Source organism: Cetorhinus maximus, chromosome 25, assembly GCF_964194155.1.
Source record: "Cetorhinus maximus chromosome 25, sCetMax3.hap1.1, whole genome shotgun sequence".
NCBI classification, from domain to species: Eukaryota; Metazoa; Chordata; class Chondrichthyes; order Lamniformes; family Cetorhinidae; genus Cetorhinus; species Cetorhinus maximus.
This window is the reverse complement of record NC_135903.1, coordinates 42,325,885-42,348,298: the sequence shown is the minus strand read 5'-3', so window position 1 is coordinate 42,348,298 and position 22,414 is coordinate 42,325,885. Positions and strand designations below refer to the sequence as shown.

The 22,414-nt window shown below is 45.1% G+C and overlaps 1 protein-coding gene across 1 annotated transcript in view; it reads right to left on the bottom strand.

Annotated features, from left to right (window-relative positions):
• Positions 1–291: 291 nt before the first annotated feature.
• The window catches only part of ccdc47 (coiled-coil domain containing 47), a 32,867-nt gene continuing 10,744 nt past the window's right edge, over positions 292–22,414 (bottom strand). Inside the window, exons 2-13 of the mRNA XM_078529851.1 lie at positions 20,532–20,800; positions 12,096–12,200; positions 10,905–11,079; positions 10,258–10,379; positions 8,997–9,062; positions 7,136–7,237; positions 6,258–6,368; positions 5,294–5,379; positions 4,232–4,290; positions 3,861–3,970; positions 2,996–3,163; positions 292–1,688 (exon numbers count right to left, since the gene is read on the bottom strand). Coding sequence (XP_078385977.1) covers positions 1,608–1,688; positions 2,996–3,163; positions 3,861–3,970; positions 4,232–4,290; positions 5,294–5,379; positions 6,258–6,368; positions 7,136–7,237; positions 8,997–9,062; positions 10,258–10,379; positions 10,905–11,079; positions 12,096–12,200; positions 20,532–20,789 — 1,443 coding nt within the window. The 5' untranslated portion in view covers positions 20,790–20,800 and the 3' untranslated portion in view covers positions 292–1,607. The remainder of the gene's footprint in view (positions 1,689–2,995; positions 3,164–3,860; positions 3,971–4,231; positions 4,291–5,293; positions 5,380–6,257; positions 6,369–7,135; positions 7,238–8,996; positions 9,063–10,257; positions 10,380–10,904; positions 11,080–12,095; positions 12,201–20,531; positions 20,801–22,414) is intronic.

The following is a 22,414-nucleotide window of genomic DNA, read 5'->3' as shown; positions in this document are numbered from 1 at the left end:
CTATCAGTAACCACTGTTGGCCCATATGGAGTGCAGCCCCATCAGCAGAACCAGCCCCAGTTAGAAAGGTCAGAAAACAGTGCTCTAGAGCAGTGCCTACTCACCAGCCATCACTGAGATTCTCTATCATGGAGGGTGAATAAAGTAACATGGGGTTAGAAGTGCCTTGCGCTAGTGAGGCTGTAACCATGTGTACATTTGGGAATCCCCCCGAGGTGACTCTTGCCAATTCTATGCCTAAGATCACTGGACTTTGATAAGTGGAAAGTGTACCAAAGTTTTTTTTTGGCGGGGGGCGGGGTGAGGGAGGAGGAGGAAGAGTTCACCCCACTCAGAAAGCAGAAACACCTCCTGTATTGCTCAGGTGCTTTGGAGAAAAGTCTAACCATGGATACATATCAAAACATCTGGCTAAACACAGGAAAATGTTTCTCATCCTTAATTGGAGACAGGCCTGGTGTAATTGGTTTCACAGCAGCAACACTCCCACCTACAGGCCAGGGCAGTATTTTTCAACCTCCTCCCAGCTTTAATGCTGATGTTGCCCCAAGCTGTGTGAATGATGCCCACTCTCTAATTTTAAGGGAATGTTGATTAACTGCTCCGTGTGTTAATCTTGCTTTTGCCTGATGTCCAAATGTGCAATTCCAGTAAATTTGGGGCTGGAAGGAAGAGGTAAAGGCAAAGGGAAGGTGTGATGGGAAATGGTCAGGTGCAGAAACTGTGGCTCAAACCGTTTCCTCCCAAGTGCAGGGCACCGGGAACAATTAGAGTTTTCCTAATGTAGCCCTGCCTGAGGCCAGCTTGGAACAGGTGATGAAACCAGGTGACCCACCTTGAGACCTGTCGAGCATTGCACTAAGGGCCGCCCCTCACCCTTAACAGGATTCTTTTCCTGCTGGGATCACCCCCCAACCAAACCGCAGCCCCCTCCAGTTTTCAATGTAACCCCAGCAAGGACTGAACCAAGCCAACCCAAAGCTCTTTTGCTACTCCAGGCTGTTCGGTTGTGCAGTGAGTGCCCATGCTGCCCATTCAATTCAACAAAGATGCCAGCCAGACAGGAAAATTAGATCCTTCAGTAATCTAATTCAGTAAATACAAATTGATAAATCTGTGATAAATCTAACACATCTGCATTGATGACCATCTGGAAATTATATGGTAAAATTATGGATCAGTGATACTATTACCACCACCCAAAAATACCACAGTAAGTCACTACTGCATTCTACTGCTTGGTGTGTTGCACGTCTGCCCAAATCATCAGTTTAAACTCCATGTTTTGATTCTCAAGGGTTCAAATCCAGTCCTGTTAGAAGCTGGTGGTCGGAGTGGGGTTGGACAAGGTGATATCCAACCCCAGTGCAGCTCATGGTGGAGTTTCATGCAGAATCGAGCGAGTAGTAGGGCAAAAGGAAGGAAATCGCATTTCGCCAGGTTTTTGAAAATGGCAGGTGTGGAACTCGTTGTATAAATTGCTTATCGATTATTTGGGTGCCCTGAGGTTTTATTTTCCATTAAATTCAAACATTTCAATTTGATGTGGGTCTTCTCTCTTGCGGGGCAGCAGCCTTCCCCCTCCTCCTCCAGGTTATTTGCTGCTCCTACATTGCTTTCACTTTGATCTGTTTCATTTTCATCTGACGCTTCTCCAACTTCTTCTGCTCACGACGAAGAGCAGCTTCCTGCCATGAAAAACAGAGAATTGAACCCAGCAAGAGGGACAGAGGAAAAAGGAAAATCTGCAGCAAATCAGTCAGTGTGGCAGCCTGGGACACCCACCACCAAAAACTCCCTGGTCCAGCCTTGGCTGAGGAGAGATGCCAACTGTGATCGGCCCCCTCACCTCTGAGGCAGAAGTTCATGGATTCAAGTTCCAATCCCAAGACCTGAACACACAATCCAGGCGGACATTCCAGCGCAGTACTGAGGGAGTGCTGCACTCTGAGCTTCCATCTTTTAGATGAGATTATAAATTGAGGTCTCATCAGCCCTTTGAGGTATATAAAAGATCCAATGGCTCTATTTTGAAGGGTGTGTCCTAGTTCATATTTATCCCTCAACCACAACCGCAAAAAAATAGATTATTTGGTGATTCTCACATTGCTCTATGTGGGACCTTGCCATTTAAAAATTGGCTATCACAATTTCTACAGAAGTGATAATACTTTTGAAAAATGTACTCAATTGGTGTGAAACACTTTGGGGTGGTCTGAGGTTGTGAAAGGTGCAATATAAATGCATGGAACTGCAGTGAAGGTACAGTCCGAGGAAGGGGATTGTTACTAAAGGCTCCAATTGCTCATCTCAAAGATTGGCAACAGGGTCACCTGCATATTCCAGAGGAAGATGTGCACACTAGGCCACCTCAGGCAACTCCTCTCCTTTCGTGTCCCTCAACACAGTGTACAGCAGGAATGGAGCCTAAACCCAGATAGCTGGTGAGCTACACAGTCACTTGTTCACATTCATCCCCATGTCTGTCTTGACATCTAGCAGCTACAGTGAGTGTCAGCTTTCTCATGAGTGGATAGGACTGTTGCCTGAGTCACACAATCTTGAGCGCACAATTCAAGCTGATACTTCATTATGGTACTGAGTGTTGCACTGGTGGAGGTGCCATCCTTCGGATGGGGCATTAAACTAAGGTCCCACTTGCCTGCTTTAAGTGGACGTAAAGGGTCCCAAGGTACCACTGGAAGCAGGACAGGGATTTCTCTTGTGTTGTAGCCAATATTCTTCAAGCAACAGCACCAATATGCTATTTAGGGACCTTGCTCTGTGCAGATTCATTAGCTATGAAGCACTTGGTCATGCTGAGATGAGGTGTTGCGTGAATGCAAATTGTCTTAAAATCCATCAAATTGACAGAAGTAAACAGTGTAAAATAAAACATCACCCCATGATTGAATATTCCAGGGCTTTTTGGGGATTTGTGAGGGCAAATTTGTCCACCCCCGCTCATGTATTTTGAAGCTTGGTAATTTCGTACCTCAAGCCGGCGCTGTTTCTCTGGGTCCTCCTCATTCATGATCCTTTCTTTCTCCGCTCGCTTTTTCTCCTCCCTGCGGGTTTGTGCAGCTTCTTGACGCTGCGCATGTGTCATCTTTAGAAAGTTCTCCTCCACACGAGCACGATTTTTATCAGCTTTCACCTTACCCTGGGGAGGTCAGGGGAGGGGTGGGCGGAAGAATAAAAGGAAAGCAGCACTGTTACTTGTGTAGTCACTTGCATGCAGCACTGAGGAATGAGGGAAAGGGAAGTGGAAGGGAAGAGGAGTATAGAAAGAAAAGTTGGGGTTGGGGGGGGCGGGGCGGCAGAAAGGAGGGTGGGAAAATAGCGAGAACACCCTCCACACATCAGCTGAATAAACTAACACTGGTAGAGCTACATAGTCATCCCACTGCCATTATGCCATTAGGACAGCAAGTGCAGGGAGATGTTTGTTGTATTCGAAGCAAGTGGATGTTTTTTGGACAAAACTCAAAGGTCAAAGCGATAGAGTAAAGCGATTGCATGTATCAAACTTGAAAACTGGCTAGATGGTCCACTACATCCTCAAACCTGCAGTAAACATTGCTTGTGTGAGGTCAGTGTGGGGTGGGGTGGGGGGGGTGGGGGGGGTGGGGGGGGGGGGGGCGGGGGGGTGGTTGCAGGGGAGCCAAGAGAATATCAGACGGTAGCAGAAGAAGAATGGAGAGACAAATGAGGGAAACTTGTAAATGGGCATCTCCAGCCTAACAAAATGCTAGCTGATTATTAAAGCAATCAGTCCTCACTGGGGCACTATCCAATGAGAAGCTCTAATGTGCAAAGTGAACCAACCGTGAAACAAAGCACATGCAATGTGCTCTCACCTCTCTGTTCAGACGATACTTCTTTGCCTTGTCAATGCTGTAAATGACCATGTTCATTAACGGTAGCAAGGACTCCATGTCCTTTGGAGAAGTGTTGCCGATTCCAGGCACTGCATAGAATAAACACGCAATAAGGCCAAACCTCGATCATGAACAATCACTCTGCACAACCAGAAACAGCTTAATGGATCAAAATTGAACTGACTTGAGCTTCCTGCACCCTTCACAATCACTAGTTCATAAGCATGGAGTCCAAAACTCCTTCATCCATCAATTCAATTTTCCACCAATTGCTCCCATTTCACACCTCCCAAAAATGCATTCTCTGCGTAGGCTCACTCCTCCCCAACGTGCCATGAATCAAAACTTACCATTAAATGTAAACAGTAGTGTCTTTTTAGTGTCAGGCAGCTTGAGGGGCTGACCCTCTCTAAATAAAAAGGAGGAAAGTAAAGGATTAAAGGAGCACAGACAAAGCTTCCTCTTGATTGTACAGACAGGCAACAAATTAAATATTGCAAAATATTCCACGCTCAGTCAAACAATAAATAAATGGTCAATAAAAATATTCATTTTCATTTAATGCCCCAACAAATCATCACTCCTTCATTTCTACCCAACACAAACCGGAACGTTTAAGAGGCATTGTCAGTGGTTGCCACTGCAAGCTCTGCATCATGGGCATTAGTGATTTTATTCTCTGACCCTTTGTTAGAAGTTGGGGGGAGGGGGGCGGTGAGGTAGCTGCACTCCAGACCAAAACCCTCAAGGGACTGCTTACTTGCTGAAGACACCAACTCTCTTGGGTACAGATTTCACAAAACAAACAGCATCATCCAGTCCTCACCCGAGCAGCACAAACCCAATACCATGGTTGTCAGCTTATCTGATAACCACGTGCACACTGCCCTGTGTCAACAGGAGCCCTGAATAATTGTTTCCACCCTAGATCAGGGATTCTGAGGATAATGGTAATGCCCCACTGCTGCCCACAGTGGATCAGTTTACTCAGCAAAGACCCACCAGCAGCAGAGAATGGTTCCAGCATCCATGGCATGGAGGAGCCAACTCTCATCAGAGATGTTATGATGCCAGGAATATTATGAGGGAGAGGTGACCAGGCATTAAGCACATCTACACAGGGATATAGAGACATCATTCAAAATTATTTCCCAATGTGTGCCCAGGCAGAGGTCCATCATCAGGACTCCAACTGCCCCTGCACCCTCCCCCAGGGGCTCCAAATGCTCCTGTAACATTCCACCAGGACTCCGACTACCCCACCCTGAGGGTTCTGACCCAGAAAATATTCCCCGATCTTTAAGAATCTGAAAAACAACATTTCTGCAATTGGGGTTGCCCGTTGATGTCAGAAACATTTGATCATCACAAATTCAGCAGATATTATTCATGCTGATATTATTGGTACCTACTCTTGAATAATTTTAGCGCCAGAGAACTGGTCCGAAAAATGAACAGACTCAATCTTGTCGGCATGATTCGACAGGAAGTGCACCATCTGGGAACAAAAAGAGAAAACGTTCCAAACATTTCAGTGTACAATAAGGCAGGCTTTAGCAAACACCTGAACAGAGCTGCAAAGGTAAGACTCAGATACACACCAATCACCATACAAACATAAGCATGGATGGACTGGGATGGAGGAAGCATAGTCAACTTAGAGGTATCAGTTGCACAATGTATTTGAAACTGTCCTTTCACCATTGCAATCTGGGGAGTATGATAAATTCAGTGGGGTAAATATCTCTGTGCTGGATGTAATGGTTATATAAGAATCCAGTTCCTAGATGGCAAGGGCTTTCAAAACGGAGAGAGAACTGTGGGAATTGAGCCACAGTGGAGTAGCTTAAGGCAGAGCCTCATTGATGGGGATATGTAGAGGGAGCTTTACTCTGTATCTAAACCCCTGCTATAACTGCCCTGGGAGGGTTTGATGGGGGCAGTGTAGAGGGAGCTTTACTCTGTATCTAACCTGTGCTGTACCCTGTCCTGGGAGTGCTTCAAACAAAAAACAAAATATTCCCGATGTTGGAATTCTGAAATAAAAACAGAAAATGTTGGAAATGCTCAGCAGGTCAGCTCCTGTGGAGAGAGAAAGGGAGGCTTAACACTTCAAGACCTGTTCTTATTTCTGGGTATGTTTGATCAGGATACTAGTTATACAAAGTGGAAAGAGTTTAACTCATCATCACTAGCACACACACATATATGCAAATCTAACAACTCCTAGTGCTGAGCCAATTGTATACCTTTACTGCCAGCTTAGCTGAGATCTGAGGCCATAGCAGAGAAGCTTTGTTGAATTCACACCAAATTTAGTGACAAATTCCGTTAACTTTTACAAGTTGTACTCATTACCTAATTCAACACACTCACCCTGTTGTCCAGGATACCCTCTGTGACCTCGGCCATCTCAGACAGGATAGACAGTGAATCAGGAAGCCCAAACTTTATCCCTGACTTGGGCTTATCGCTGCAGAACTCACTCTAGAAAAGAAAGCGGAGAGTTTATAGCTCCTTGACTAACAGCAATCACAATTCCCCAGATAAAGGTTAGAGGACCAACAATTATTCTAACAGTAAGCTATCAGTCACAATGGATATTAAACACATGGCAATCAGGAATGTGCTCCCACCAGCCACTGTCGCTGCCATTACTGAAGTCTCAGTGTAAAAGGCCTGGATTAAATTCAGTTTTTGATTTCCTGCAGTAGTTCAGAAAGCTCTGGGATACTTTTTTAGCTGCCAAACACAAGTGCATAGTCTCTACATTTATCCATTTGCAGTCTGTGCTTTTAGTAATAATTGAAGGTCAGTCACCACAATGGTTTCCATCCTCTCCTCCACAGGAAAATACTTAGATACTCAACGATCTGTTACTGTCTTACAGGAGTGTAACATTAGGTACAGTAGGCTATTCAGCCCTCTCAGGCCCCCCCTCTGCAATTCAATTCGATCATAGCTGATCTACACCTCACTTCCACTTTTCTGCCTTTGCTCCATATTTCAAAAACTTTACCCAACGAAAAATCTGTTGGTCTCTCTGGCTTGAAAGCAAACAAGTCAGCAATTTTGTATCAGTTAAAATTATGAAATGTAGTTTCTGAAATATACAAATCGGTGCAAATAACATAGGGTTGAACACTTCACATGACATTGACATACATCATTAGCTAAACCCCATGGGCTCACGCATACTGTACAAGATACTACTGAAGAATAACAGCCGCTGACCACAGTCTCTCATTACATACCAAGTCCTGCATCTCCTTCTGCATCCGAACCATGGCCTTCCGTGACCCGATTGCAAACACATAGGTGTCCATGTCTTCCTCATTCATTGTCACTTTGATTTGCTGGAGAAGGAATCACAACAAACTCTCATTTCCATCCCTTCCTTAAAATACAAGCACTTGTGCAGCAAACTGAAGGGGTGTGACAGGCAGAGAGAGAGAGAGAGAGAGAGACAGGCAGACAGACAGGCAGAAAGGGGCAGAGACAGAGAAAGTCACACACGCACACGTGGCCAGAGGGTAACCACCCAGGAACAGAAGATATTTACAAACAGCAGAGGAGCTCACAGACTACAAGTAATGACAGATATTGTTAAATAAAGGTTAAAACACCCTCGAATAGAAGAGCCTGGGTTAAAATACTTGTACCTATAAGTCAAAAATGGGGCATGAACAAAAAGCAAAGTACAGAAGAAGCTGGGGAATCTATAAAAAGCTGGAAATGCTCATGTGGTCAGGCAGCTTTGAAATATCAGAAAGGCTGTTAAGATCTGAAGCATCAACTGACTGATTTCCATTTCGCCACAGATACTGCCTGACCTCCATGATGGTGTTGAACTAGCTGGGAGAAAGGCCGAGAGAGGGGGAGATCCAAGAGTAACAGCAGGTTCAAGACCATGTCCAAATCATTGCAGAACAGCAAAAAGGCCAACAGAATGCAGAGCTATGCTGCCAAATTAGTAGGGTATAAAAATTAAGGTTCCCATGCTATAGCTGTGCAGTGACTTGGTTAAGCTGCATCTTGAACACCAAGTTCAGATTCTCACTACCTAGGCACAAGGACAAAGCTGAAACCTTGAAAACAGAGAGCAGACATGGAGCTGATCTCAAACATCAGAGGGATCTGGGTTGAAAGGAAAGGTTAGGGAAATGGCAATTCTTCCACTTCAAAAGCAAGGGAGTTGAAGGGGTTACCCAGATATACAAGATATGAAGCTGAATGGAGACAGTTAATCCTGAGTCACTATCTCAATGATAGCAGTTCAAAACCAGGAAAGGTGATTTCACTGTTGGTGTAAGGAAACACATCACACAATGAGTGATCACCATACTGTCTTTCCTGGTTGGAATAGTGGGGATGAGAGGGGCAATTAAGTCTCTTCAATGAGCTGGGGGAAGAAACTGTAGGTTTCTGTGGAAGAATCATAGAATGATACTGCTTAAGGTCATTTGACCCATTGTACCAGCTCTTTGGTGGAAAGAGAGTTGGAATGGGCAATTTATCCCTTCGCACTTGCTCCAGCATTCAACAAGATCTTGGCTGATCTTTAACTTAACTCCATTATCCTACACTATCCCCGTATTCATTAATTTTTTTAGTATCGAAAAATCTATTGAACCTCTGTCTTGGACTATATTCAATGACTGAGAATCCACAGCTCTCTGGGGTAGAGAGAGGTTCACAACCCTATGAGGTGAAGAAATTTCTCATCTCAGTCATAAATGGCTGACTCCTTAAAAGAGAGAATGAGAAAGAGATGATTGATTTTAGGCCAGATTAACTCCTTGTGACACTAAATAGCTTTTCAAAACATTTCACCTTCATGCCTAGACACCAATATTCAGCACCTGAAACACTCCAACAGCTGAGATCAGCTAAATCGACACAGACCGAGAATCAAACCTGGACTCTGGGCATAACAGCTACACTGGGAATAGCTGCATCCACTGGGGCATTTGGGGTCTGCTTTCAATGCCCATTTTGCCAGGACACCATGACAGTGTGAAATTAAGAGCGATATGAAAATAGTCCATTTCAATGTGACACTAGCCAGCCAAAGAGATATAATCATTAGCAGAGTTTATTAAAGTTTATACATACCACTTGATCACTGGCAGGCCTCATCATCCTTGCAAGTACATTCAATAGATCCTGCCGTTTCAAGAACTAGAAAAGAAGCAAATATCACACGTTTACAGCAGCATGCGGCCTCAAGAGTGCAGCTCCAAAAACACTCAAGAAGTTCGACACCATCCAAGACAAAACAACCCGCCACCATCACATTCACTCCATCCCAGCACCAAGGCACAGTAGCAACAGTGTGTACCATTTACAAGATGCACTGCAGCAACTCGCCAAGGCTCCTTTGACAGCACCTTCCAAACCCGCAACCTCTACCACCTAGTACAGGCTTGTCCAGCCTTTTCACTCAGAGGGCCACATTTCAGATTTTCTCTTGCTTGGGGGTGGGGGGGGGTGCGAAGCACAAGTTTTGGGAAGTAAAGGAGAAAAGGAAACAGGCTCAGAGGAATGGAATATAAGCAAAATACTGCAGATGCTGGAAATTTAAAACAAAAATAGAAAATGCTGGAAAAACTCAGCAGGTCTATCAACATCTGCGGAGAGAGAAACAGAGTTAACATTTAGAGTCCGTATGACCCTTCATCAAAACAGACGAATGGAAGTTTATCTCGCTGTTATTCCAAACAGCACAAATCTGCATCACTATAATTAAGCTGCAGATGAGAAGGCTAGTTTATCGCTTTACCTTCTCGAACCACCTTCAGCACTGATTCAGCGAGACAACTTGCCCTTGATGTTTCCCCCATGCACAAGAACTCGATGCCTGCCCGCGGACCCGATGTAGCGCCGTGGAGTGTCCTAGACCTGATGCCCATCTCTCAGGGGTGATCCTGATGTATTCCTGTCCAGCCTCTCTGTGTGAGAGAGACAACATTTCCATTCTTTCTCCCCACCCCCTTGAGTGTTGTCCTGTGGCCCTGCTCTGCCCTTCCCTCCATAAGGGGCAACAGGGCCCAGCTCAGCTCTGCTCAAATTCACGGTGAGGTCACCTGAGGTTCGGCCCCACCAGCTCCAGGAACAGGGTGAAAAATAAAATGGAGGTCGCCTGAGTTGGACATGAACCCTGAGCTTCTGGCTCAGAGGCAGGGACTCTACCAAATAGGCCACAGGGCTTCCTTGATGTCATTTAGTATCGCTTAAATTTGAAGTCAAGCAGAACAAGGCAACACTTAGCTTGTGATTGCAAAAACCCAGAGAATGATACATTTACTTTGTTCACAGGCAGCTTAAATTCCTGATCTCTAGGCCTCCAAGGCTGGATTCAAGTAGGTTCCCAAACCTTTAGCTGAATTAGCATTCCTTCACAGCACACACGCCCTGAGCACCACAGGTTGTAGATATGTTCATTTTCCTGGGTTAGTTTTCCTGTGCTGATGGGTTCTTTATTGATGCCATCATCCCCTGCAAACAATGAAATTACATCAGTTGCGACATCAGCCAATAAAAAAACCCAGTTACCAATCTGCTCCAGCAGAGGGGGTTGTTAATGGGAAACCAATCAAACACTGGCCTGGCATCACTTTAACCAATCAAACTGACTGCCTATCTCAAGTCCATCCATTGATGGAATAATCCACCTTTTGCAGTACTGATCCAGGGTTCAGAATGCTGCAGTCTGTGTAGGGCTAAGCTATTGTCTGCTGTGAAAACCACTGGGAGCCCCATTTGGTGGCAGGGCTGGAAGGACCAGGGAAGATAGTTCGCCATCAAGAGGTCAACTTGGTTCAGTTGACAACCCCACCGGAACGCAGGGCCCTGGTGCGCTCAGGCCGCAGAACACAGTCACTGTAACCCTAACGCCACCAGGAAACAGTGGCAGTGGCAGTCGCTGGGCATATTAACAGGGGCAGAAAAAACATACACTGACTCAGGACACCAATAAGTGAACAAAACCCAGAGCAAAGAGTTTGTAATTCAGGCACTCACCAACCAGGGAAAAGTTAGACTCCAGCAGTTCCTTGTGAGAATTGAACCAAGCAGTAGCCAGCCTGCTGTTTTTGTTTTTGCCTATGATGTAGTTCATGATGTACGCCAGCAGGCCTGTCACCATCAGAATCTCCATGTAGTAGCTCTCCCAGCTGTTCTGCAGATGATGGGGGACCTAACCGGGGTTAGAAGGACAGCAGTTATCAGTGTGAACTGGCATGGAAGGTAATAAACTGAACCCAATAACAACAACATAGCAGGGTCTCCCCAGGTTCACCACCAACCCAACTAATTCCACACACTGGGGATCTTTAGTGTTCCTCTGTACATTGGAGTCATTGCTCCTAAACTATTCTGAACAAGACGCCTCACACTTTTTCATTCACTTATCATTGTTTTCCAGGATCTAAAAACTGAGACCCGGTCCTCCCCATTCCCTTCCCCAACCCACTTCTCACCACCTTTCTAGAATGTAAGTTTGCTGCCAACATTTTGATTAACCTATTCTTCTCTCCTGAATTTTGCTGCCACTCTGCTCTCTCAGCCCTGCACCTGCCCCTCTGATTTCTCTGCTCTCTCGGCCCTGCGTCTACCCCTCTGATTTCTCTGGCCCTCGGCTCTGCACCTGCCCCTCTGATTTCTCTGGCCCTCGGCCCTGCGCCTGCCCCTCTGGTTTCTCTGGCCCTCGGCCCTGCGCCTGCCCCTCTGGTTTCTCTGGCCCTCGGCCCTGCGTCTACCCCTCTGATTTCTCGGGGCCTCGGCCCCGCTCTCGAAACACAAAGACCTTCAGGTAAAAGAAACATTGCCAGGTAATGTACAACTCAAATAAAAACAAAATGCTGGAAAAACTCAGCAGGTCTGGCAGCATCTGTGGAGAGAGAAACAGAGGTAACGTTCGAAGTCTGTATGACTTCTTCAACTCAACTCGAGCCTGAATCTATCTGGGATTTTTATGATGATCCATGAGGTAGTGGAACAGGTGACATCCTGGCCTATTTTGTCTTTCCCATGTCAACGATACCATCTGACTATCGTCCCAGCTGAGATCAGCTAAGAACGCAGATTGGGGGCACAATAGCTCAGCTCTTCATGGGGCTTCAATTACCCCTACAAAGCCACCAGGGGCTTCACTGAAGTTACCTGCAGGAGAAATAACAATAAAATGTGGTGTTTTTGCTGCTGGGTGCTCACATTAACAATTTTAATTGGACCTTTGCTTCTGCTGGAAGGTCTGTCTACCTCCTCATAACCTTCAAATTCTTCATCGTCAAATGGCTCTCCTTCTGCGTCTCCTTCCTGTTGAGTAAAAAAACACAGACAGCATCAGTAACAAACCCTGCATGATAAAGATCGGCAAACTGAACCCAACAAGCACAGTTTAACAGATTTAAAGTGGCAAATTTTTGCCCTCAACTTAAAGACTGATCTCATGAGACCGTGGTTCTGTGGTAGAAATCTCACCGTGGAATCAGAAATTTGTGGGTTCCACTCGAGTTCCAGAGACCTGAGCACATTCCAGGCTGGCATTTCAGTGCATTACTGAGGGAGTGCTGTCTCTCAGATGAGACATCAAACTGAAGTCCCACCTGCCAATCTTAAGTGGATGCCAAAGATTCCATGGCATTATTTCTCCCATGTCCGAGCCAAAAGTTATCCCTCAGCCAACACCTATAACAGATTCTGATTATTTATCACTTTGCTATTCATGGGGCTTTGCTGTGCACAAACTGCCTGCCACATTTCCTAAACTGCAAGAGGTATTTGGCTGTAAAACACTTTACGACAGCCTGAGTTGATGAATGTTGCAATATAAAAACTAGTCTCCCTTTCTTTATGCGGTGAAACATACTGAATCACAGAATACATGTGGCTAAAGGAGTGGTGCGGGAAAGAGGGGTTCCATTTCGTGGGGCACTGGCATCAGTATTGGAACAGGAGGGATCTGTACCGTTGCTGGAGGAACTCCGGCTCAGAATTGATGAGCTGGTGTCCGAGCTCCGGGAGGGGGAGAGTTACCTGGACGCTTTGTTTCAGGAGGCGGTCACGCCCGGTAGATTAAGTACCTCAAATTCAGACAGTGGTCAGGGTCAGCAGGGTGTGACTGCAAGTGAGGCAGGAAGAGGGATCGTGTGTTCAGGAACAGAGGAGCCTCAGCTCTGGACCTTGTCCAACAGGTACGAGGTACTTGCTCCCTGTGTGGATGAGGAAGAGGGCTGTAGGGAGGATGGGCCAGCTGACCATGGCACTGTGGCACAGGAGGCCATTCAAGAGGGGGGAGCAAAAAGACAAGTGGTAGTTGTAGGGGATTCTATAATTAGGGGAATTGATAGCATCCTTTGTAAGCAGGATCAAGAGTCCTGCATGGTATGTTGCCGGCCTGGTGCCAAGGTGAGTGACATCTCTGACCGGCTTGAAAGGATATTGGAGAGGGAGGGGGAGGATCCAGTTGTTGTGGTCCATGTCGGGACAAATAACATAGGTAAGACTAGGAAAGAGGACCTGTTTGGGGATTATCAGGAACTAGGAACTAAATTAAAGAACAGGTCCTCAAGGGTTATAATCTCCAGATTACCACCCGAGCCATGTGCAAATTGGCATAGGGACGCAAGAATAAGGGAAGTAAACACGTGGCTAAAGGAGTGGTGCGGGAAAGAGGGGTTCCATTTCGTGGGGCACTGGCATCAGTATTGGAACAGGAGGGATCTGTACCATTGGGACGGTCTCCACCTGAACTGATCTGGGACCAATGTTCTAGCGAAAAGGGTAAATAGGGTGGTCAACAGAAGTTTAAACTAGAAAGTTGGGGGGATGGAGGGAAGGGTAAAACTCCAAGAAGTATGACTAATGGGAAACAAAGCAGCAGGTTAGCTTGTGGGGGGGTGGATTCAACTTCATGGAAAATTATGAAAAAACTGAAAAGAAAGAAGAGCCCAGGGGAGGCTATTAAATTCTCCAGAACACAAAATAGGACAGAGTGTTTGAAAAGGGCTAGGAATCTAATTTCAAGCACATCAGATAAAGGGACGACAATGAGAAGGGGGACGGGAAATACAGGACTGAAGGTGTTGTATCTGAATGCACACAGTATACGAAATAAGGTAAATGAGCTTGTGGCGCAGATTGAAATTGGCAGGTATGATGTGGTGGGCATCACGGAGACATGGCTGCAGGGGGATCAGGACTAGGAGCTAAATATCCAAGGATATACATCCTATCGAAAAGATAGGCAGGTTGGCAGAGGGGGTGGGGTTGCTTTGTTAGTAAGAAATGAAATTAAATCGATAGCAAGAAATGACATAGGGTCAGATGATGTAGAATCTGTGTGGGTAGAGTTGGGGAGCCGCAAAGGTAAAAAAACCACAATGAGAGTTATGTACAGGCCTCCGAACAATAGTCAGGATGTGGGGCACAAGATACACCAGGAGATAGAAAAGGTGTGTAAGAAAAGCAAGGTTACAGAGATCATGGGGGATTTCAATATGCAGGTAGACTGGGGAAATCAAGTTGGCAGCGGATCCAAAGAAAAGGAATTTGTGGAATGTCTACGAGATGGCTTTTTGGAGTAGCTTGTGGGGGAGCCCACTAGGGAACAGGCAATTCTAGATTTAGTGATGTGTAATGGGGCAGATTTGATAAGGGAGCTTAAGGTGAAGGAACCCTTAGGAGGAAGTGACCGTAATATGATAGAATTTACCCTGCAATTTGAGAAGAAAAAGCTGGAATCAGATGTAACGGTATTACAGTTGAATAAAGGTAACTACAGAGGCATGAGGGAGGAGCTGGGCAGAATTGACTGGGAGATGAGCCTAGCAGGAAAGACAGTGGAACAGCAATGGCAGGAGTTTCTGGGAGTAATTTGGGAGGCACAGCAAAAACTCATCCCTAGGAAGAAGAAGCATACTAAAGGGAGGATGAGGCAACCATGGCTGACAAGGGAAGTCAGGGACAGCATAAAAGCTAAAGAGAAAGCATACAATGCGGCAAAGAGCAGTGGGAAACCAGGGGATTGGGAAGCCTACAAAGACAGAGGACAACTAAAAAAGAAATAAGGAGGGAGAAGATTAAATATGAGGCCAGTAATATAAAAGAAGATTGCAAGAGTTTTTTTTAGATATATAAAGGGTATGAGAGGCAAAAGTGGACATTGGGCTGCTGGAAAATGACGCTGGAGAAGTAATAATGAGGAACAAAGAAATGGCAGGGAACTGAATAGGTACTTTGTGTCAGTCTTCACGGTGGAAGACACGAGTAACATCCCCAAAGTTCAAGAGAGTCGGGGGGCAGAGGTGAGTATGGTGGCCATTACCAAGGAGAAGGTGCTAGGAAAACTGAAAGGTCTGAAGGTGGATAAATCACCTGGACCAGATGGATTACACCCCAGAAGGAGATAGCTGAAGAGATAGTGGAGGCGTTAGTGGTGATCTTTCAGGAATCACTTGAGTCAGGGAGGGTCCCAGAGGACAGGAAAATCGCTAATGTAACCCCCCTGTTTAAGAAGGAAGTGAGGCAAAAGACGGGAAATTACAGGCCGATTAGCCTGACCTCGGTCGTTGGTAAGGTTTTAGAGTCCATTATTAAGGATGAGATTTCAGAATATTTGGAATTGCATGGGGCAAAGTCAGCATGGTTTCATCAAGGGGAGGTCATGCCTGACAAATCTGTTAGAATTCTGAGGAGGTAACGAGCAGGTTAGACAAAGGAGAGCCAATGGATGTTATCTACTTGGACTTCCAGAAGGCCTTTGACAAGGTGCCGCACAGGAGGCTGCCCAATAAGATAAGAGCCCATGGTGTTAGAGGCAAGGTACTAGCATGGATAGAAGATTGGCTGTCTGGCAGGAGGCAGAGAGTGGGGATAAGGGTGTCCTTCTCAGGATGGCGACCGGTGACTAGTGGAGTTCCGCAGGGGTCAGTGTTGGGACCACAACTTTTCACTTTATACATTAATGATCTAGATGAAGGAACTGAGGGCATACTGGCTAAGTTTGCAGATGATACAAAGATAGGTGGAGGGACAGGTAGTATTGAGGAGGCAGGGAGGCTGCAGAAGGATTTAGACAGGTTAGGAGAATGGGCAAAGAAGTGGCAGATGGAATACGTGGGGAAGTGAGGTCATGCACTTTGGTAGGAAGAATAGAGGCATAGACTATTTTCTAAATGGGGAGAGAATTCAGAAATCTGGAGTGCAAAGGGACTTGGGAGTCATAGTCCAGGATTCCCTTAAGGTTAACTTGCAGGTTGAGTCGGTAGTTAGGAAGGCAAATGCAATGTTGGCATTTATTTCGAGAGGACTAGAATATAAAAGCAGGGATGTGCTGCTGAGGCTTTATAAGGTTCTGGTCAGACCACATTTAGAATATTGTGAGCAATTTTGGGCCCCGTATCTCAGGAAGGATGTGCTGGCCCTGGAGAGGGTCCAGAGGAGGTTCACGAGAACGATCCCAGGAATGAAAGGCTTAACAAATGAGGAACGTTTGAGGACTCTGGGTCTATACTCGATGGAGTTTAGAAGGATGAGGGGGGATCTGATTGAAACTTACAGAATACTGAAAGGCCTGGATAGAGTGGACGTGGGGAAGATGTTTCCATTAGTAGGAGAGACTAGGACCCGAGGGCACAGCCTCAGAATAAAGGGAAAACCTTTTAGAACAGAGATGAGGAGAAACTTCTTTAGCCAGAGAGTGGTGAATCTATGGAATTCATTGCCACAGAATGCTGTGGAGGCCAGGTCATTGAGTGTATTTAAGACCGAGACAGATAGGTTCTTGATTGGTAAGGGGATCAAAGGTTACAGGGAGAAGGCGGGAGAATGGGGTTGAGAAACTTATCAGCCATGATTGAATGGCAGAGCAGACTCGATGGGCCGAATGGCCTAATTTCTGCTCCTATGTCTTATGGTCTTATAACTGTGATGTGCATCAACCCTACTCTCCAAGTTCAAAGATTGAGGATCTGTGGCCACCCTTACCGTACAGCACTGTGTGTAAGACCCCCACACAATGTTTGGCTGAAGGATGGGGAACTTGCATAGAGTTTACAACACAGAAACAGGACATTCGGCCCATCTGGTCCATGCCAGTGTTTATGCTCCAGATAAGCCTCCTCCCAACTCATCAACATATTCTTACATTCCTCAAAAAGTTGTTTTTGGAATTCTTGACACCAGAGAACAGTGGAGGTTGGGTCGCTGAAAATATTCAAGGCTGAGTTAGATAGATTTTTGATCCACAAGTGGTTCAAGGGTTACAGGAACAGGCAGGACACTGGAGTTAAGGCCACAATCAGATTAGCCATGATCTTATTGAATGACAGAGCAGGCTTGATGGGCCAAACGGCCTACTCCTGCTCATACTTATGATCTTTCTGCCTCTTTTACCGAACTTCTCCTTAAATACATCTATGCTATTCGCCTTAATCACTCCATTTGGTGCAAGTTCTAGATTCTAACCATTCTCTGGGTAAAGAAATTTCTCCTGAATTCTCTACTGAGCTTATTGGTGACTATTATATATTTATGGCTCCTAGTTTTGGACTCACCAACAAGTGGAAACATCTTCTCTACGTCGACCCTACCCAACCTGGCCAGGATTTTAATGGCCTCTCGGGTCACCCAGCAGGCATCTCTTTTCTAGAGAGTAAAGTCCTAGTCTGTTCAGTCTTTCCTGATAGCGACTTGCTGCAACTACAAAGGCCAAACATAACCGTACTTTCAAACATCCAGTTAAACAGACAGCCTCACTAACTATTCAAGGAAGGGGACAGAATGAGAAACACTTTGCAACAACACACAGTGAGCCTCTCAAAACCGGTCTTTTTCCAATGTTGTTTCTGCCACTGGCTGGGAGGGTATGCTGCTGCGTGAATAAACAATGATTCATAACAATGTCTTTCTATACCACAATACTCCAAGCAGACAACTTATTTGGTGGAATACTTATGTACCTGTAGTGAGATGGTGAAAAGGACTAATCTAAGCCCTTTAGTCATAAGTAATTTCACAATTTTTCTTTTTACCTCAGTGTTGAGTTCATCCCCACACGTTGGTGTTTAGCATCAATGGAATCATACTAAATGTTCACTCTGCATGCTTGTGCCAAGAAGCTATTAAACTCTGTTCCTTTTGAGGGGAATAAAGGAATGGAGATTTAAGAGAGCAGTACCACAGCCAAGTCCAACTCATTTCTCACCTGACAACCACACACAGAAGGGGTCACAGGATAGTGATGTGGAATGGATATCGTGTTGATTTTACCCTCTTCTCAGTATAGGTATGCAGGGGCCAGCTGCGAAAATGTCCCCACCACTGCAGCCAATGAGGCCAGTAAAGGCCAAGGAACGACCCCGGCTCTTTTCTTGGTCTGGTTCAGCCGCATACAATGCTGAGCCAATAGGGGCCATCCCTAGAAACATTTCTCTTCAAGTGAAAAGATGCTGACTTTGTATGCAGACTGACTGCACTGTGCTGAGTGAAACCCTTCACACTTACTCTGCTTGGTGTTGCTGCTACAAAGAAAAACTGGCTTAATGGAGCCCACATTTCTCCTGAACTTTTTAAATTCTTGAATGGAATGTGGGTGTCACTGTCAAGGACAGAATTTGTTGTTCATCCCTAATTGCCCTGGAGCTGAGTGGCTTGTTAGGCCATTTCAGAGGGCAGTTAAGAGTCAACTATATTGTTGTGGGTCTGGAGTCACATGTAGGCCAGACCAGGTAAGAATGGAAGATTTCCTTCCCTAAAGGACATTAGTGAACCAGATGGGTTTTTAACGGCAATCGATGAGTTTCACGGCAATCGATGAGTTTCACGGCACCATTACTAAGACTAGCTTTCGATTCCATATTTAATTAATTGATTTTAAATTCCACCAGCTGCCATGGTGGGATTTAAACCCACACCCTCACAGCATTAGCCTGGGCCTTTGGATTACTAGTCCAGTGACATTATCACTACGCCACATCTCTCTAACTGTCTGATCAAGCACCCCGAAGTTAGGTACATCACAGGTTAGATGCAGAGTAACGCTCTCACTCCACCACCGATTGATGAGGGACAGTACAAATCAGGCACAAAGACACAAATGCACACATCAACCACATCTAAAACTCACCAAAAAAATAAATAAATAACCACTGCACTGCTTCTCCAACCCAAAAAGCCCTCAAAGCTGTCAGTGCTGGGGGTCAAGTGGAGCTCTGAAGGCCGAGACTGATAGATTTTTATTCGGTAGGAGTATTGAGAAATGTGAAGCAAAGGCAGGTAAATGGAGCTGAGATAAAGATTAGCCTTAACCTAATGGCAGAGCAGGCCCAAGTGGTCGAATGGCCGAGTTCTGTCCCTATCTGCAGGGTGGACAACTCAATTTGAAGAAGCATTTTTGTTACGATGGCAGCATTAATATTGTGAATGAGCAATTCACACAGTAGCTTGCATGGGAAAACAAGTACTGGGTGCATACAGAATTGGCAGGTGGAAAAGTCAAGAAGAGTTCAAACAGGATAATGTATTAAAAAATGATCTGTTTCAGCAATGAGTGGGAAAACTATCCAAGTAAAATATCTACGTACGTGTACACAGAGGATAAGGAACAAAATTTGGGAAGTAGAGCTTATTGACCAAAATAGAAATTCAGAACATAAAGCGATTATTGAAATGTAGCTACAGCCTGGCCGGAACTGGAAATGAAATCTCCAGGAGAAAATAGGTGGGGAGGAATGGGAGGAGGGAATTGTATTAATCAGGGGCAATGTCAGAGCACTAGAGCATCAGGATTTAAATAGAGAAGAGGTCCAGCAAGAATTCCCCCTTTGCATTAAGCTGAAGGCCAGCAAGGGACTGGTTGCAATACTGTGATTATGCTAAAGACTGAAGTTAGGACTTTTAAGCTAGAGATCAAGATGCTCAAGATTATAAAGGATTTTGATAGTGAATAATGGTAGGTTGTTTTCATTCCAACACAAGCCGGTAACAAGAGGGCACCAGTCTAAGAATGAGAATTAAAAAGGTTAGAAACAATTTCTTTGGGCAGGTTGGCGAAAATTCAGAATTCCCTGTCCAAGCCATTGTTGAAAGAGTTCATGAACTGTTTTAAAAGCGAATTAGATGGCTGTTTGAAAAAGAGGAATGATAAAGGACATAGGGAGATGGGGGGTGTGGGATTAGGCCAACTGACTGATTTGTAGGAAAACACTGGGGCTAACCTGATGGACAGAAAGGCAAGTTTCTGTTCTGGAACATTCTATGATCTTGCCCATGGCCTTCCCTATCACAGTGGACTGTGCAGGGGAGTAAGGCACAGAATGCAGTGGGCTCTTAAATGAATGCATCAGGTCATTCAGCCCCTAGCCTTTCAATTAGGTCATGAATGATCTGTATCTTAACTCTATTTGCCCACCTTGGTTCCATGTCCCCTAATACCCTTGCCTACCAAAAGCCCATCAAACTTAGTTTGATATTTTTAATTCACCTTCAACCACATCTGTTTTTCTGGGGAGGCAGAAACCATCAGTTATCCACTCCTTATGTGAGGGAGTGGTTCCTGACGTTGCCCCTCAGAGTCTCAGTTCGATTTTTCTGTATCTGAGTCAGAGATGTAAGCACTTGTGAGCAGCGCTGTGGTGCCTCACTTACTCCTGCTGCATCTGCATCTTCAAAATCTTCCTGGTTTTCATCCTGATCTTCCACTTCTACAGTTGCCTCTTCCTCATCGTCCTGCACAGTGGTGACCTTCTGGAGTGTCTCCTGGGGTACATCCTCACTCGTGTCTTCAAACTCCGCAAAGTCATTGTCGTCATACTCGGCAATGTCGTCAGTGTCCTCAAAGTCATCGAACTTGCCGACAGCGAGCCCGCAGCTCAGCAGGAGGGGAAACAGGAGGTAGAACCGCATGATGCTTTAGCCTGAAAGAAAACAAAGGTTCAGAACACAAGAAACAAGTGTACAGAATGCAGTGGGCTCTGAAATGAATGCATCAGATCTTTCAGCCCCTAGCCTTTCAATTAGGTCATGAATGATCTGCATCTTAACTCCATTTGCCCATCTCAGTTCCATATCCCTTAATACCCTTGCCTAACAAAAGTCCATCAATCTTAGTTTAATATTTTCAATTGACCTTCAACCACATCAGTTTTTCTCGGGGGGGGGGGGGGGCAGAAATCATCAGATTTTCACTTCTTATGTGAGGGAGTGCTTCCTGACATTGCCCCCCAACAGCCTAGCTCTAATTTTAAGTTTATGCCTCCAGAACAATATTAATGCTGGAAAAAGTGAAATCTACAATAGATCTTCGAGGGGCATATTTCTTCGAGACCAGCGGTGAACAACATCACTTCATCGCTACCTCACAAAATCAGTACTGTATATGCTCATTTGAGTTGGGAACCAGCTTTGCTCAGGGCGCCCCAACATATGAAATTGAAAATCCTGGCCTTCAAATTCTTTCACATGCTGATAGGCCTGCACAACCTCCAGATTCTGATCTTCTGCACACCCCACCCTCGGTGTCCAACCATTCAAGATTCTAGACTCGGTCACGCCTTATAATTCCATTGGCCTGCCTCCCAAAAAAACTCACACCAAGGAAGAAATTAAAAGCCACAAACAAACGTTCAAAGGAACCAACCAAATAATTAGAAATGTACCTCGACAAATGCTCCCATCTTCATTAAACTTTAGCAAATTTACTAACATTAACAACTGATTCTCAGAGGGCTGATGAGAGCTTTACTTATGTGGAGGCAAACTGGGGTTGCTGTTTGGTGGAAAAGGTTAAGTGGTGATTTAATTGAGGTGTTCAAATCATGAATGGTTTTGATAAAGTAAATAAGGAGAAATTGTTCCCACTTCCAAAAGGGTTGGTAACCAGACGACAAAAATTTAAGATAATTAGCAAAGGAACCTTTGTGGAAAGGAAGAGAAAACATTTTAAGCATTGAGATGTGATTTGGATTGCACTGCCTGAAAGGAGGGAGCAAGCAGATTCAATAATAGCTTTCAAGGGGGGACTGGATACATAATTTGAAAAGGAAAAATTTACAGGACCACAAGGAAAGAGCAGGGGAATGAGACAAAGTTTAATAGCGCTTTTAAAGAGCCAGCCCTAGCATGATAAACCGAATGGGCTCTTTCCGTGCTGTAAGATTCTATGAACATGCTAAGTTGGTAGAGGGCACATCAGGAAAACCTGTGGGGCACAGGGCTTATGACTTCTGATAACTCACTTCTGAAGTTGGTTTAATGCAACAAGGTGAAATATGAATTCATATTATATTTGTAAATGTATTGTGCATTCCACATGCTAAAAAACAATCTGTGTAAAGACTGGTGGTGTTAGTTACAGCAATTGTTTGGCTCAAAATGGAGGTTGAGGAATGTAGGATTAAACTCATACTCAAAAGGAAGTCCACAGCAGTCACTACTTTTAGTGTCACCGGCTCATGGATTAAGACCTGAAACAATTGGCATGAGCACTAGGTCAAACGAGAGCATCCAAGCTTTGCTTCCCAATTCAGCCA